General features: G+C 61.3%; 1 protein-coding gene across 6 annotated transcripts in view; it reads left to right on the top strand.

The window, feature by feature from the left end:
* The window catches only part of ITSN1 (intersectin 1), a 1,732,490-nt gene that overhangs the window by 307,882 nt on the left and 1,407,184 nt on the right, over nucleotides 1-17,424 (top strand). For 3 of the 6 annotated variants that reach the window (XM_085621357.1, XM_085621356.1, XM_085621355.1), the window contains exon 6: nucleotides 14,601-14,771. The exons of the other annotated variants lie outside the window; for them this stretch is intronic. In XM_085621357.1, the coding sequence (XP_085477483.1) occupies nucleotides 14,601-14,771 (171 nt within the window). The remainder of the gene's footprint in view (nucleotides 1-14,600; nucleotides 14,772-17,424) is intronic. 6 annotated transcript variants of the gene reach the window in all.

Below are 17,424 nucleotides of genomic sequence, written 5' to 3'. Positions count from 1 at the left end.
GTTCCAATCTTTAAGAAGGGGGACAAATGAACCCACCATGTTATCGACCAATATCCTTCTTGGATGCAACGGTTAAGGCAGAGCTTTCCAAACTGTGTCCCCCGACGCAGTACTGTGTCGCCTGCAAATGGAGGGAGACGGAGGGGGAGGGAGAGGGGGATGGAGGGGGAGGGGGAGGGAGACGGAGGGATAGGGAGAGGGAGGGGGATGGAGACGGAGGGGGAGGGAGACTGAGGGAGAGAGGGGGAGGGAGAGGGAGGGGGAGGGGGATGGAGATGGAGGGAAAGGGGGAGGGAGACCGGGAGGAAGAGGAGAGGTAGAGGAGAGGGAGACTGGGAGAGACAGAGGGAGAGAGTCGGGGGAGACGGAGGGAGACGGGGAGAGGTAGGGAGACAGGGAGGGGGAGGTAGGGGGAGGGGGGGAGGGAGACGGAGGGAGGGAGGGGAGGGAAAGGGGGAGGCAGACTGAGGGAAAGGGAGACAGAGGGAAAGGGACGGATAAAGGGAGGGGGACGGATAAAGGGAGGGGGACGGATAAAGGGAGGGGGACGGATAAAGGGAGGGGGACGGATAAAGGGAGGGGGACGGATAAAGGGAGGGGGACGGATAAAGGGAGGGGGACGGATAAAGGGAGGGGGACGGATGGAGGGAGGGGGACGGATGGAGGGAGGGGGACGGACAGGGGGAGGTAGGGAGATGGAGGGAGAGGGGGAGACGGGGAGACGGAGAGACAGAGGGAGACGGAGAGACAGAGGGAGACGGAGAGACAGAGGGAGACGGAGAGACAGAGGGAGACGGAGAGACAGAGGGAGACGGAGAGACAGAGGGAGACGGAGAGACAGAGGGAGACGGGGAGACGGGGAGACGGGGGGAGACGGGGGGAGACGGGGGGAGACGGGGGGAGACGGGGGGAGACGGGGGGAGACGGGGGGAGACGGGGGGAGACGGGGAGACGGGGGGAGACGGGGAGGGAGAGGGGAGGGACGGAGGGAGAGGGGAGGGACGAAGGGAGGGGCAGGGGGAGGGACGAAGGGAGGGGCAGGGGGAGGGACGAAGGGAGGGGCAGGGGGAGGGACTGAGGGAGGGGGACGGAAGGACAAAGGGAGGGGCAGGGGGAGGGACGGAGGGAGAGGGAGACGGGGAGAGGGAGATGGAGATGGAGACAGAGGGAGAAGGGGAGAGGGAGATGGAGATGGAGACAGAGGGAGAAGGGGAGAGGGAGATGGAGATGGAGACAGAGGGAGAAGGGGAGAGTGAGAAGGGGAGAGTGAGACGGGGGGGAAACAGAGACGGGGGAGACAGAGGGAGACGGGGAGACAGAGGGAGACGGGGAGACAGAGGGAGACGGGGAGACAGAGGGAGACGGGGAGGGGGAGGGAGACGGGGAGGGGGAGGGAGAGAGGGAGAGGGGACGGACGGACGAAGGGAGGGGGAGGGGGACGGACTAAGGGTGGGGGGGAGGGACGGGGACGGACTAAGGGGGGGGGAGGGACGGGGACGGACTAAGGGGGGGGAGGGACGGGGACGGACTAAGGGGGGGCAGAGGGAGGGGGACGGACTAAGGGGGGGGAGAGGGAGGGGGACGGACTAAGGGGGGGGAGAGGGAGGGGGACGGACTAAGGGGGGGAGAGGGAGGGGGACGGACTAAGGGGGGGGAGAGGGAGGGGGACGGACTAAGGGGGGGGAGAGGGAGGGGGACGGACTAAGGAGGGGGAGAGGGAGGGGGACGGACTAAGGAGGGGGAGAGGGAGGGGGACGGACTAAGGAGGGGGAGAGGGAGGGGGACGGACTAAGGGGGGGAGAGGGAGGGGGACGGACTAAGGGGGGGGAGAGGGAGGGGGACGGACGGACGAAGGGAGGGAGAGGGGAGAGGGAGGGGGACGAAGGGAGGGAGGGAGAGGGGAGAGGGGAGAGGAGGGGGACGGACGGAGGGGGGGAGGGGGAGGGAGCGAGAGGGAGAGGGATGGATGGCGGGAGGGGGATGGAGGGAGGTGGAGGGGGAGGGAGAGAGAGGGATGCGGACGGACGGAGGGGGAGGGAGGGAGAGGGAGGGAGGGGGACGGACGGAGGGAGAGGGAGGGGGACGGACGGAGGGAGAGGGAGCGGAGGGAGAGGGAGGGGGACGGACAGAGGGAGGGGGAGGGAGGGAGGGAGAGGGAGGGAGAGGGAGGGAGGGGGATGGAGGGAGGGAGGGGGATGGAGGGAGGGAGGGGGATGGAGCGAGGGAGGGGGATGGAGGGAGGGAGGGGGATGGAGAGAGGGAGGGGTAGGGAGGGAGAGGGAGGGTGACGGACTGAGGGAGGGGGACGGAGGGAGAGGGAGGGGGACGGAGTGAGGGAGGGGGACGGAGTGAGGGAGGGGGACGGAGGGAGGGAGGGGGACGGAGGGAGGGAGGGGGACGGAGGGAGGGAGGGGGATGGAGAGAGGGAGGGGTAGGGAGGGAGAGGGAGGGTGACGGACTGAGGGAGAGGGAGGGGGACGGAGGGAGAGGGAGGGGGACGGAGGGAGGGAGAGGGAGGGGGGGACGGACGGAGGGAGAGGGAGGGAGGGACGGACGGAGGGAGAGGGACGGAGGGAAAGGGAGGGGGACAGAGGGAGAGGGAGGGGAACGGGAGGGGGAGGGAGGGAGGGAGACGGAGGGAGATGGAGGGAGACGGACGGACGGAGACGGACCGACGGAGGGAGAGGGATGGAGGGAGAGGGACGGACGTAGGCGGACGGAGGGAGGGAGATGCATGGAGGGGGGGCGGACGGAGGGAGGGGGACGGAGGGAGGGGGACGGAGGGAGGGAGAGGGAGGGAGAGGGAGGGAGAGGGAGGGAGGGGGATGGAGAGAGGGAGGGGGACAGAGGGAGGGGGACGGAGGGGGGGACGGACGGACGGAGGGAGAGGGAGGGGGACGGAGGGAGAGGGAGGGGGACGGATGGGGACGGATGGGGAGAGGGAGAGGGGGAGGGGGATGGATGGAGGAAGGGAGGGGGACGGAGGGAGGGGGACGGACGGACAGAGGGAGGGGGACGGACGGAGGGAGGGAGGGAGGGGGACGGACGGACGGAGGGAGGGAGGGAGGGGGACGGACGGACGGACGGACGGACGGACGGAGGCGGACGGAGGGAGGGAGACAGACGGACACGGACGGAGAGGGATGGAGGGAGAGGGACGGACGTAGGCGGACGGAGGGAGGGAGATGCATGGAGGGGGGGCGGACGGAGGGAGGGGGACGGACGGACGGGGACAGACAGACAGACAGACGGACGGAGGGTGGGAGATGGACGGAGGGAGGGAGGGAGGGGGACGGACGGAGGGAGGGAGGGGGACGGACGGACGGAGGGAGGGAGGGAGGGGGACGGACGGACGGACGGACGGAGGGAGGGAGGGGGACGGACGGACGGAGGGAGGGAGGGGGACGGACGGACGGAGGGAGGGAGGGGGACGGACGGACGGAGGGAGGGAGGGAGGGAGGGGGACGGACGGAGGGAGGGAGGGGGACGGACGGACGGAGGGAGGGGGACGGACGGAGGGAGGGAGGGAGGGGGATGGAGGGAGGGAGGGAGGGAGGGGGACGGAGGGAGGGAGGGAGGGAGACGGAGGGAGGGAGGGAGGGAGGGGGACGGAGGGAGGGGGACGGAGGGGGACGGAGGGAGGGAGGGAGGGAGGGGGACGGAGGGAGGGAGGGGGACGGAGGGAGGGAGGGGGACAGACGGAGGGAGGGAGGGGGACGGACGGAGGCAGGGAGACGGACGGACGGAGGGAGGGAGGGAGGGGGACGGAGGGAGGGGGGCGGACGGACGGACGGAGGGAGGGAGGGGGGACGGACGAAGAGAGGGAGGGAGGGGGACGGACGGACGGACGGAGGGAGGGAGGGGGACGGACGGAGGGAGGGAGGGGGACGGACGGAGGGAGGGAGGGAGGGGGACGGACGGAGGGAGGGAGGGGGACGGACGGACGGAGGGGGACGGACGGAGGGAGGGAGGGAGGGAGGGGGACGGACGGACGGAGGGAGGGAGGGGGACGGACGGACGGAGGGAGGGGGGGACGGACTAAGAGAGGGAGGGAGGGGGACGGACGGACGGAGGGAGGGAGGGAGGGAGGGGGACGGACGGAGGGAGGGAGGGGGACGGACGGAGGGAGGGAGGGAGGGGGACGGAGGGAGGGAGGGAGGGAGGGAGGGAGGGAGGGGGACGGACGGACGGAGGGACGGAGGGAGGGAGGGGGACGGACGGACGGAGGGAGGGGAACGGACGGAGGGGGAGGGACGGACGGACGGACGGAGGGAGGGAGGGAGGGAGGGGGACGGACGGAGGGAGGGGGATGGATGGATGGATGGATGGATGGATGGCGTGGGAGCGGGACCGAGAGGGAGATGGATGGATGGATGGAGGGAGGGATGGGGACGGAGGGAGGTGGAGGGAGGGAGAGAGAGGGATGGGGGCAGACGGACGGAGGGAGAGGGGGCGGAGGGAGAGGGAGGGGGACGGACTGAGGGAGAGGGAGGGAGGGGGATGGAGGGAGGGGGATGGAGGGAGGGGGAGGGAGAGGGAGGGTGACGGACTGAGGGAGAGGGAGGGGGACGGAGGGAGGGGGAGGGAGGGAGAGGGAGGGGGAGGGAGGGAGTGGGACGGAGGGAGAGGGAGGGAGAGGGAGGAGGACGGAGGGAGAGGGAGGGGGACGGAGGGAGAGGGAGGGGGACGGAGGTAGGGAGGGTTGACGGAGGGACGGGGGTAGGGAGGGTTGACGGAGGGACGGGGGTAGGGAGGGTTCACGGAGGGACGGGGGGACGGACGGGCGGAGGGAGAGGGAGGGGGACGGAGGGAGAGGGAGGGGGACGGACGGAGGGAGAGGGAGAGGGAGGGGGACGGACGGAGGGAGAGGGAGGGGGACGGAGGGAGGGAGAGGGAGGGGGACGGACGGAGGGAGAGGGAGGGGGACGGACGGGGGAGAGGGAGACAGATGGAGGGGGACGGAGGGAGGGAGGGGGACGGAAGGAGGGAGGGAGGGAAGGGGACGGGCGGAGGGAGGGAGGGGGACGGAGGGAGGGAGGGAGGGGGATGGACGGAGGGAGGGGGATGGACGGAGGGATGGATGGATGGATGGATGGATGGATGGATGGATGGATGGATGGATGGATGGATGGATGGACAGACGGACGGAGACGGAGGGAGACGGAGGGAGGGGGTGGGAGCGGGACCGAGAGGGAGAGGGAGGGAGGGAGGGATGGATGGAGGGAGGGAGGGAGGGAGGGAGACTGAGAGAGGGGGGACCGAGAGGGATGGATGGATGGAGGGACGGAGGGGGAGGAGGACGGAGGGAGGGAGAGAGGGGGACGGAGGGAGGGAGAGATGGGGACGGAGGGAGGGAGAGATGGGGAGGGAGGGAGAGTGAGTGAGGGATGGACGGAGGGAGGGAGAGAGGGATGAAGGGAGGGGTACAGAGGGAGGGTGAGTGAGGGGGATGGACGGACGGACGGAGGGAGGGAGAGGGAGGGAGGGACGGAGGAAGGGAGGGACGGGGGACGAAGGGAGAGTGAGGGACGGAGGAAGAGGGACGGAGGAAGAGGGACGGAGGGAGGGAGAGTGAGGGAGGGAGAGTGAGGGACTGAGGGAGGGAGAGTGAGGGAGGGAGAGTGAGGGACGGAGGGAGGGAGAGTGGGACGGAGGGAGGGAGAGTGGGACGGAGGGAGGGAGAGTGGGACGGAGGGAGAGTGAGGGGACGGAGGAAGGGAGGGAGGGAGGGAGGGGTACGGAGGAAGAGAGGGAGGGGTACCGAGGAAGAGAGGGAGGGGTACCAAGGGAGGGAGGGGTACCGAGGAAGGGAGGGAGGGGTACCGAGGAAGGGAGGGAGGGGTACCGAGGAAGGGAGGGAGGAAGGGGTACCGAGGAAGGGAGGGAGGGAGGAAGGGGTAGGGAGGGAGGGAGGGGTAGGGAGGGAGGGGTACCGAGGAAGGGAGGGAGGGGTACCGAGGAAGGGAGGGAGGAAGGGGTAGGGAGGGAGGGAGGGGTAGGGAGGGAGGGGTACCGAGGAAGGGAGGGAGGGGTACCGAGGAAGGGAGGGAGGGGTACCGAGGAAGGGAGGGAGGGGTACCGAGGAAGGGAGGGAGGGGTACCGAGGAAGGGGGGGAGGGGTACCGAGGAAGGGGGAGGGAGGGACGGACGGACGGAGGGAGGGAGGGAGGGAGGGGGACGGAGGGAGGGGGACGGAGGGAGAGGGACGGAGGGAGGAAGGGGGACGGAGGGAGAGGGACGGAGGGAGAGGGAGGGGGACGGAGGGAGAGGGACGGAGGGAGAGGGAGGGGGACGGAGGGAGAGGGAGGGGGACTGAGGGAGAGGGACGGAGGGAGAGGGAGAGGGACGGAGGGAGAGGGACGGAGGGAGAGGGAGAGGGACGGAGGGAGAGGGACGGAGGGAGAGGGACGGAGGGAGAGGGAGGGGGACGGAGGGAGCGGACAAAGGGAGGGAGGGTTACGGAGGGAGGGAGGGGGACGAGGAGAGGGAGAGGGAGAGGGAGGGGGACGGACGAAGGGAGGGAGGGATACGGAGGAAGGGAGAGGGACGGACGAAGGGAGGGAGGGAGACCGAGAGAGGGGGACGGACGGAGGGAGACGGACGAAGGGAGGGTGGGGGAGGGAGAGGGAGGGAGACGGGGGGAGGGAGACGGAGGGAGGGGGACGGAGGGAGGGGGGACGGAGGGAGGGGGGGACGGAGGGAGGGGGGGACGGAGGGAGGGAGGGGGGACGGAGGGAGGGAGGGGGGACGGAGGGAGGGAGGGGGACGGAGGGAGGGAGGGAGGGGGACGGAGGGAGGGAGTGAGGGAGGGGGACGGAGGGAGGGAGTGAGTGAGGGAGGGGGACGGACGGAGGGAGTGAGGGAGGGGGACGGACGGAGGGAGTGAGGGAGGGGGACGGACGGAGGGAGTGAGGGAGGGGGACGGACGGAGGGAGTGAGGGAGGGGGACGGACGGAGGGAGTGAGGGAGGGGGACGGACGGAGGGAGTGAGGGAGGGGGACGGACGGAGGGAGTGAGGGAGGGGGACGGACGGAGGGAGTGAGGGAGGGGGACGGACGGAGGGAGTGAGGGAGGGGGACGGACGGAGGGAGTGAGGGAGGGGGACGGACGGAGGGAGTGAGGGAGGGGGACGGACGGAGGGAGTGAGGGAGGGGGACGGACGGACGGAGGGAGTGAGGGAGGGGGACGGACGGAGGGAGTGAGGGAGGGGGACGGACGGACGGAGGGAGTGAGGGAGACTGACTGACTGACTGACTGACTGACTGACTGACTGACTGACTGACTGACTGACGGAGGGAGACGGACGGACGGACGGAGGGAGGGAGGGAGGGAGTCGGACGGAGGGAGGGAGGGAGGGAGTCGGACGGAGGGAGGGAGGGAGGGGGACGGAGGGAGGGACGGAGGCGGACGGAGGCGGACGGACGGACGGACGGACGGAGGCGGACGGACGGACGGAGGACGGACGGAGGGAGGGGGACGGACGGAGGGAGGGGGACGGACGGACGGACGGACGGACGGACGGACGGAGGGGGACGGACGGACGGAGGGAGGGGGACGGACGGACGGACGGAGGGAGGGAGGGAGGGGGACGGACGGAGGGAGGGGGGGACGGACGGACGGAGGGAGGGGGGACGGACGGACGGACGGAGGGCGGACGGACGGAGGGAGGGGGACGGACGGACGGAGGGAGGGGGACGGATGGAGGGAGGGGGACGGATGGAGGGAGGGGGACGGAGGGATGGAGGGAGGGGGACGGAGGGAGGGAGGGAGGGAGGGAGGGGGACGGAGGGAGGGAGGGAGGGAGGGGGACGGAGGGAGGGAGGGGGACGGAGGGATGGAGGGAGGGGGAGGGAGGGGGACGGAGGGAGGGAGGGAGACGGAGGGATGGAGGGGGACGGAGGGATGGAGGGATGGAGGGAGGGAGGGGGACAGAGGGATGGAGGGAGGGGGACAGAGGGATGGAGGGAGGGGGACAGATGGATGGATGGAGGGAGGGGGACGGACGGATGGATGGATGGATGGAGGGAGGGGGACGGATGGATGGATGGAGGGAGGGGGACGGATGGATGGATGGAGGGAGGGGGACGGATGGATGGATGGATGGAGGGAGGGGGACGGATGGATGGATGGATGGAGGGAGGGGGACGGATGGATGGATGGAGGGAGGGGGACGGATGGATGGATGGAGGGAGGGGGACGGATGGATGGGGACGGACGGACGGACGGATGGATGGACGGATGGATGGAGGGAGGGGGATGGATGGACGGAGGGAGGGGGACGGACGGATGGACGGATGGACGGATGGACGGATGGACGGATGGATGGATGGATGGATGGAGGGAGGGAGGGAGGGGGATGGATGGATGGATGGAGGGAGGGGGACGGACGGACGGACGGACGGACGGACGGATGGACGGACGGATGGATGGATGGATGGATGGATGGAGGGAGGGGGGGGGACGGACGGATGGATGGATGGAGGGAGGGGGACGGACGGATGGATGGATGGAGGGAGGGGGACGGATGGATGGATGGATGGAGGGAGGGGGACGGACGGACGGAGGGAGGGAGGGAGGGCGGGGGGACGGACGGATGGATGGATGGAGGGAGGGCGGGGGACGGACGGACGGAGGGAGGGAGGGAGGGGGACGGAGGGAGGGGGACGGAGGGAGGGAGACGGACGGAGGGAGGGAGGGGGACGGACGGACGGACGGGGGGGGGGGGGGGACGGACGGACGGACGGACGGACGGACGGACGGACGGACGGACGGATGGACGGATGGATGGAGGGAGGAGGACGGATGGAGGGAGGAGGAGGACGGATGGATGGATGGAGGGAGGAGGACGGATGGATGGATGGAGGGAGGAGGACGGACGGATGGATGGAGGGAGGAGGACGGACGGGAGGGAGACGGACGGACGGAGGGAGGGGGACGGACGGACGGACGGACGGAGGGAGGGAGGGACGGAACGGAACGGAGGGAGGGGGGGAGGAGGGATGGAGAGAGGGAGGGGGACGGATGGAAGGAGGGGGACGGAAGGAGGGGGACGGAAGGAGGGGGACGGAAGGAGGGGGACGGAAGGAGGGGGACGGAAGGAGGGGGACGGAAGGAGGGGGACGGAAGGAGGGGGACGGAAGGAGGGGGACGGATGGACGGATGGACGGATGGACGGATGGACGGATGGACGGATGGACGCGGACGGACGGACGGACGGAGGCGGACGGACGGATGGAGGGATGGATGGAGGGGGACGGACGGAGGGAGGGAGGGGGACGGACGGACGGAGGGAGGGAGGGGGACGGACGGACGGAGGGAGGGAGGGAGGGAGGGAGGGAGGGAGAGGGAGGGAGGGAGGGAGGCGGACGGACGGATGGAGGGATGGATGGAGGGGGACGGACGGACGGAGGGAGGGAGGGAGGGGGACGGACGGACGGAGGGGGACGGACGGACGGAGGGAGGGGGACGGACGGAGGGAGGGAGGGAGGGAGAGAGAGAGAGAGAGAGGGAGGGAGACGGACGGACGGAAGGAGGGGGACGGACGGACGGACGGGAGGGGAGGGGAGGGGGGGGGGGGGGGAGGGGAGGGGAGGGGGGGGGGGGGGAGGGAGGGAGGGGGACGGACGGACGGATGGAGGGAGGGGGACGGACGGACGGACGGGGACGGACGGACGGACGGACGGAGGGGGACGGACGGACGGACGGAAGGAGGGGGACGGACGGACGGACGGACGGAAGGAGGGGGACGGACGGACGGACGGACGGAAGGAGGGGGACGGACGGACGGAGGGGGACGGACGGACGGAGGGGGACGGACGGAGGGGGACGGACGGACGGAGGGAGGGAGGGGGAGAGGGAGGGAGGGGGAGGGGGAGGGAGGGGGAGGGAGGGAGGGAGGGGGACGGACGGAGGGAGGGAGGGAGGGAGGGACGGACGGACGGGGACGGACGGGGATGGAGGGGGATGGAGGGGGATGGATGGATGGATGGATGGATGGATGGATGGATGGAGGGAGGGGGACGGACGGATGGACAGAGGGAGGGGGACGGACGGATGGACAGAGGGAGGGGGACGGACGGAGGGATGGACAGAGGGAGGGGGACGGAGGGAGGGAGGGATGGAGGGGGATGGAGGGGGATGGAGGGGGATGGAGGGGGATGGAGGGGGATGGAGGGGGATGGAGGGGGATGGAGGGGGATGGAGGATGGATGGATGGATGGATGGATGGACAGAGGGAGGGGGACGGACGGATGGACAGAGGGAGGGGGACGGACGGATGGACAGAGGGAGGGGGACGGACGGATGGACAGAGGGAGGGGGACGGACGGATGGACAGAGGGAGGGGGACGGACGGATGGACAGAGGGAGGGGGACGGACGGATGGACAGAGGGAGGGAGGGGGACGGACGGATGGATGGACAGAGGGAGGGGGACGGACGGACGGATGGACGGAGGGAGGGGGACGGACGGACGGACGGATGGACAGAGGGAGGGAGGGGGACGGACGGATGGACAGAGGGAGGGAGGGGGACGGACGGACGGACGGAGGGAGGGAGACGGACGGACGGACGGATGGAGGGAGGGAGACGGACGGACGGATGGAGGGAGACGGACGGATGGATGGATGGATGGAGGGAGACGGACGGACGGACGGAGGGGGAGGGAGGGAGGGAGGGAGGGAGGGGGACGGACGGACGGACACGGACGGAGGGGGACGGACACGGACAGAGGGGGACGGACACGGACGGACACACACACACACACACACACACACACACACACACACACACACACACACACACACACACACACACACACGGACGGACGGACGGACACACACACACACACACACACACACACACACACACACACACACACACACACACACACACACACACGGACGGACACAGAAGGAGGGGGACGGATGGATGGACAGAGGGAGGGGGACAGAAGGATGGACAGAGGGAGGGGGACAGAAGGATGGACAGAGGGAGGGGGACAGAAGGATGGACAGAGGGAGGGGGACAGAAGGATGGACAGAAGGATGGACAGAGGGAGGGGGACAGAAGGATGGACAGAGGGAGGGGGACAGAAGGAGGGGGACGGATGGATGGACAGAGGGAGGGGGACAGAAGGAGGGGGACGGATGGATGGATGGATGGACAGAGGGAGGGGGACAGAAGGAGGGGGACGGATGGATGGATGGATGGATGGATGGACAGAGGGAGGGGGACAGAAGGAGGGGGACGGATGGATGGACAGAAGGAGGGGGGCGGACGGACGGACGGACGGACGGACGGATGGATGGAGGGAGGGGGATGGATGGAGGGAGGGTGACTGACTGACTGACGGAGACGGATGGATAGATGGAGGGAGACTGACTGACTGACTGACTGACTGACTGACTGACTGACTGACTGACTGACGGAGACTGACTGACTGACTGAGGGAGACTGACTGACTGAGGGAGACTGACTGACGGAGGGAGGGAGGGAGACTGACTGACTGACTGAGGGAGACTGACTGACGGAGGGAGGGAGGGAGACTGACGGACGGAGGGAGGGAGGGAGACTGACTGACTGGCTGACGGACGGAGGGAGGGAGGGAGGGAGACTGACCTACTGAGGGAGGGAGGGAGGGAGACTGACTGACTGACTGACTGAGGGAGGGAGACTGACTGACTGACTGACTGACTGAGGGAGGGAGGGAGGGAGACTGACTGACTGACTGAGGGAGGGAGGGAGACTGACTGACTGACTGAGGGAGGGAGGGAGGGAGGGAGACTGACTGAGGGAGGGAGGGAGACTGACTGACTGACGGAGGGAGGGAGGGAGACTGACTGAGGGAGGGAGGGAGGGAGACTGACTGACTGAGGGAGGGAGGGAGACTGACTGACTGACTGAGGGAGGGAGACTGACTGACTGACTGACTGAGGGAGGGAGACTGACTGACTGACTGACTGACTGAGGGAGACTGACTGACTGACTGACTGAGGGAGACTGACTGACTGACTGACTGAGGGAGGGAGACTGACTGACAGAGTGAGAGACAGAGGGAGGGAGGGAGACTGACTGACAGAGTGAGAGACAGAGGGAGGGAGGGAGGGAGACTGACTGACAGAGTGAGAGACAGAGGGAGGGAGGGAGACAGTGGGAGAGGGAGGGAGACAGAGGGAGAGGGAGGGGGGCGGATTAAGGGAGGGGTAGGGAGAGGGAGAGGGAGGGAGACTGACGGAGGGAGATTGTTGGAGAGGGAGGGAGACAGTGGGTGACAGAGGGAGGGAGACAGTGGGAGACTGATAGAGAGAGGGAGGGAGACAGAGGGAGGGAGAGAGAGAGAGAGAGAGAGAGATGTATGTATGCTGGGTCTGGTGGCTCAGTGGACGAAGGCATCCGCTGCAGGGGTCTGTGTTCAACCTCATGGTCTCAAATGTGCTTGACAATCCACCATTTGCCCACTTTTATTTCAAAATTTCCTTCGCTACACTGCCTTATTGTGCCCCAAAATGATGCATCTCCAAAAAGTGTCACCAACATGAAACGTTTGAAAAGCTGTGGGTCAAGGTATTGGGGTGGGTCATTTTAAATGGGTTGTGCGACTGGGCAGAAGAAAACAATATTTGGAACAATGTTCAATGTGGCTTTAGGGAAGGTAGATCGACTTCAGACCAATGTTTAAACCTCCATCTAATTAGTAATAAATTCACGGTGCCCGGTCTGAATCTTTACATCTAGCATTTATGGAATTGATGGGGTGTATCAAGTGAAAATCTGGGCTTTGCTCAGTAAGATGGGGGTGATTCTAGTATTGCGGCCCTTTTAGCGGAGCTCCATTCAAAGACTTAAGCCTCAGTGCATTTTTCTCAGGGTGCAGTTTGTACTTGCTCATTGTTGATGCGCTGTGGGGGTTCATCATGGGTGCATACTTGCCCCTTTTTTGTTCACCTTGTATGTGAACAAGCTAGAGTATGCGCTTTTAACAGTTTCGGCTGACTGCTCTAAGGTTGGTGAAAGCTTTCTCGATTTTTATCTGTTTTATTATATGTGGATGATGCGGTCCTTATGGCTTGGACCGCACATGGGTTGGATTTGCTGCTGGCTAGTTATGTGTCTTTTATGAGGCATCTTAACTTGGTTAACTTTTCAAAGTCCTATGTAATGTTAGTGGGCCATAAATCGACATGTAGCAAGACTTTTAAGGTATCCAATTTTACCCTAAGCAAAGTTATGGAGTTATGAGTTTTATTTCATGTTAATAATTGTTGGAAACTTTTGGTTGAGGCGAAAAGATCTCCCAGTCTACCCCAGCCTTTTCCATGCATGCAGAAGCCGGGCTTGAACAAGTCTCGGGCTTCATATCTTTAAGTCTGCTCCTGTGCTGGATTAATATCTGGAGCAGGGCGGAACTGAAGCCAAGCCATTTGATCCTTCCGAACTGTTTGGCTCTGGATCGGGTAAATAGCATTCCGTGGATAGCTTATGTTAAGGCAGTATTTCTTCCATTGGTAGTTCTGATATTTTTGTGAACCCTACCTCTCTTTGTCTGCGAGTTGGGGAGTGTCAGAAGGTTGTTTTTGAAACACTCATTTGGAGAGAGAAGGCTTGGAATTCAGAAGCCGTCAGTTCGAAGTCACGTGCTGTTAAAAATTGTGCAGGGAATGGAGCCGTATCTGGTCATGGTTCGCTCACAACACAACTGGTTCTTATTGGCCTGGTTTAGATTCAATCAATTACAACATTTCTTGGCAACTCCATGTGGGTGGTTACGGCCTGAGGTAAGGGCACCCTGCGGCTGCGACAATTTTTCTCTGCAGGACTGCTGCATTTTACAATGTTGTGCTCTAATTTCAACGTTTTTTCCCTTGTTGAAATCTTTGATTTTTAAAACAAGTTAGGCCTACCCTGATATATCTTTAGATGTACCCCACTGAGTATGTGATTTTTACAGGTTTATCCTTTTTAGGAGCTGCCTGGGCGTCTATGAGAACGAGATCTGATTATTTGTCTAGATAAAAACAAACCTTTATAACTGCTCATAAAACTGTGAACATTAACAATCAATTTGATATTATTGTCTTTGTTCTGTTCTCTTTTATGGTGATTTTATTTACTGAATAAAGATTTACATTGATTGAAGGGATGGTATTGAGGAAGGATATACAGATTTATAGGACCCACTTAAATACTTTACTAGTGAGCACTCTGTAGGTGGCTTTTTTGTTTTTGAGCTGGGTTTGCCTAGATATGCAGGTGTTGATTTTAAAACATTTTAGCTGCCTATTATCCAATGCATTCATTAGGTTTTCGTTAAACAGACGTATCCGGGGCTGATGTATCCTTGTTCTTCGCAGCATGTTTACTTTCATCAGTGCCCTTCACATTTAAGCTGTTCGATATTTGATTGAATACCCTGTCAACTTTAATGTAATTTATACACAAAATGTATGCTTACATTTTACTAGTTAAAGCTCTAAACTAGTTGTCATTAAACATTTAGGTCTGTACAAATAATGGGAGATTGCTAAGTTCAAAACGGTTCACCTATAGTGCTGCATTCCATTAAAATACATCCTGTAATTAGTCGTTTGTGTTTGTCTGCAGGTATTGCTAGTATGCCTCCTCTTGCAACTGTAGCTCCAGTGCCAATGCCACCTATAACGGTCGTAGGAATGTCCCCACCCTTAGTGTCGTCTCTGCCTCCAGCAGCAGTACCACCTTTGGCCAATGGAACTCCTGCTGTTATTCAACCTTTGCCTGCTTTCACTCATCCTGGTAGGCACTATAGAATTACTGTTTTATTGGTTAATGATTCACAAATGTTGTTTCCTTTTCAAACAATGGATTTTAGAGACTTATGGAGAATACAGGTTATTGTTAATAAAGTCTGGCTTGCCCCTTGAGGTGGGAAGGTAAGTATGTGTTCTGTTTGTTACGTCATTTCTCGCTTTTAAGATTAACATAGAACTCTGTAAATTCCATCCAAACCTTTGACCTGAACCATGTGACCTAGAGACTAGCCTCCGCGGTTCAAAGCGAAAGGTGTTAGCAGAACAGTAGTAACGTTAATATTCCACAAGGTTTATTCAGTGCACTTGGGTTCCCACTCTTCGACTCCACTCACAGTAGTGTAGGGCGCCTTTCTGGCAACACTTCAGCTTACAATTGCTCACCTTTTGTTATAAAAGGTGAGCAATTGTAAGCTGAAGAGTGTTGCCAGAAAGGCGGTCACAAATTCGGCATTAGCCCTGGTCTCCAGGGTTAGTTGGAGTTTGCCTAATAGTCCGCCTGACTGCCAGGTTAGCCGAGGGATGTCCTACACTTCCCTGACGGAAGACCGCCCACCATACTTGGAGATTGTGCTAGGTAGGTGGGAATCTCTTTGCCTTCAACAGAGCTTTGCAGCACCTCTACTGATGTCACTGAAGATTTTCCGAGAGGGCACCATGTTTAAAGCAGGAATTTGTAATTGAAAAAAAAATGTGGCCATAATATGGTGAGCGTATTGTCTCGCGTGGGGGAATTGGGAATCATTTCTTGGTTTTCCTTATTAAGGCAGATGCTCTGACATACTTTGATTGGGTAGTCGTCATTCAATGTTTTCTGCTGGTCAAACTAGTGGAGCTCCACAGTTGGAAACTTGATGCTTCCTGTGACGTTAATTAGAGCATGAGAACCATACGTTTCGTGGATGGGACTGGACACACTGCTTTTGGGTAGTTGTCCAACAGAAGTCAAACTCTAAATGAGGCCCTCAGTCTCTACGGAGCAGGGTTTTGTGAATGTTTTTGCATGTGACCAATTGGCTTTGCAGACATTGAGCAAAGGAGTAGTTCCAAAAAAGATCATGCGGCTATTATTCAACACCAGTAAAGGTCACTTCATTTACAGTACAACGTTCAGTTCACCTACTTTCTCCATTATTGCATCCCCCTAATATCTTCTTGTCCAAAGGCTAAAAAAGATCTTGGATTATTTTCTAAAGGATGACTCTTTTTTTTAAATGTGAACATAAAGTTATTTAAGCATGTAATGGGTCCTGTAATCCGTCTAATCCAAACTTTCTTGAATACATCCATCATCATCTATAAACTTCCTAACCGATGAATGGAGGGAATTGCTTATTGAAGGGCCCCCAAGTCAGGCCAAAACCCAAATATCATTGTAGCAATCTTTCTGCTTCGTATAATCCTCACTGATAGTTATAAACATAGAATATTATTTCCAGCTTGTAGGAACACCGGAACACTTCTCTTTATCAAGCAAAAGTATATTTTATGTCTTGAATTGGAGGTACACTACAATATTCTGAAGAGCATATCTGACCTTCGTACTACAAATAGACTAGCTTTAATCAAAAGATTTCCCTTTAGAAATTACCATTTTTATCCGATACAAAGACAACATTGCTGCATCTGACTGAAACGCTGCAAACCTCTAAACTCCCTTATGGCAGAGAGAAAATGAATGAAAGAGGGCTTGCAGGTTGAAATTGCTCAAGGATGAAAAATATGCACAGCTCCTTTAAGGAGCTAAGAGGCTCCATCTCCCAGAATGCACTGTATGGACAGTTTGTCTCAGTTTCTTTTTTCTGGCTCGTGCTGACTGGATCTCAGAACACTTTAGTTTTTTTTTTCACCCTACTTGTTGAGGATTGTGAGTAAACATTCGCTTTCTTGGTGATTAGTTGACATTGTAAACATGGTTGAACCTTTTTCCTTTTTTTTTTTTTTTTGCACAACTCCCAGAACGGATTTGCTTCTCAAACTCCGTCACTTTTGTTGTGAAATGTTCTTCCTTTGGGAGGAAAAAACAGACTGCCTCCCACCCACATTCTGTTTGTGTGGTGTCTGTTTCCTCACTTTCGGTCAAGAAATGGGAGTATGGTAACAACACAAAATGAGACTGCATTTATTTGTTTAAGAGGAAAGCTGTCTGACTTCTGCTTGGTTGGAGGTTGAAAGAAAGAAACTTAGTAAATTGGCCAGAGAGGGTGCCCCATCTACTGAGTCCATGCATTCTCCAGAAAAGCATTGTCACAGGGAGTGATCTCCGATAGAACAAGAGGTGTAGTTATCACCAGTGTTCCAAACACTCTTAAGAACACTTGTCAATATTGAAGCACAGCTTAGCACCAATTTGTTTACTGCCGAAAGCCATCTCTCCTGCAGGTATGACATAGATGCTGAGAAAACAGGCTCAGGCAGGCAAGTCCCTGGTTTTGGGCCACCGAATGTTATCGATGTCAATGCACTCATTTTCGTCGACGGCGAGACACATGATGTAGAAGCATTAGAGGTCGAGAAAAATGTCAAGATGCTCCCCAAGGTATTTGATGTTCGATATTTACTCTGAGAAAAACAACATTGAAGCAGACGACTGTGTCTCATTCTCAGATTCACCTCCCACTGCCTTTCCTCTTCTGCTC

Source organism: Triturus cristatus, chromosome 8, assembly GCF_964204655.1.
Source record: "Triturus cristatus chromosome 8, aTriCri1.1, whole genome shotgun sequence".
Classification (NCBI taxonomy): Eukaryota; Metazoa; Chordata; class Amphibia; order Caudata; family Salamandridae; genus Triturus; species Triturus cristatus.
This window is presented reverse-complemented; position numbering and strand designations above follow the sequence as displayed.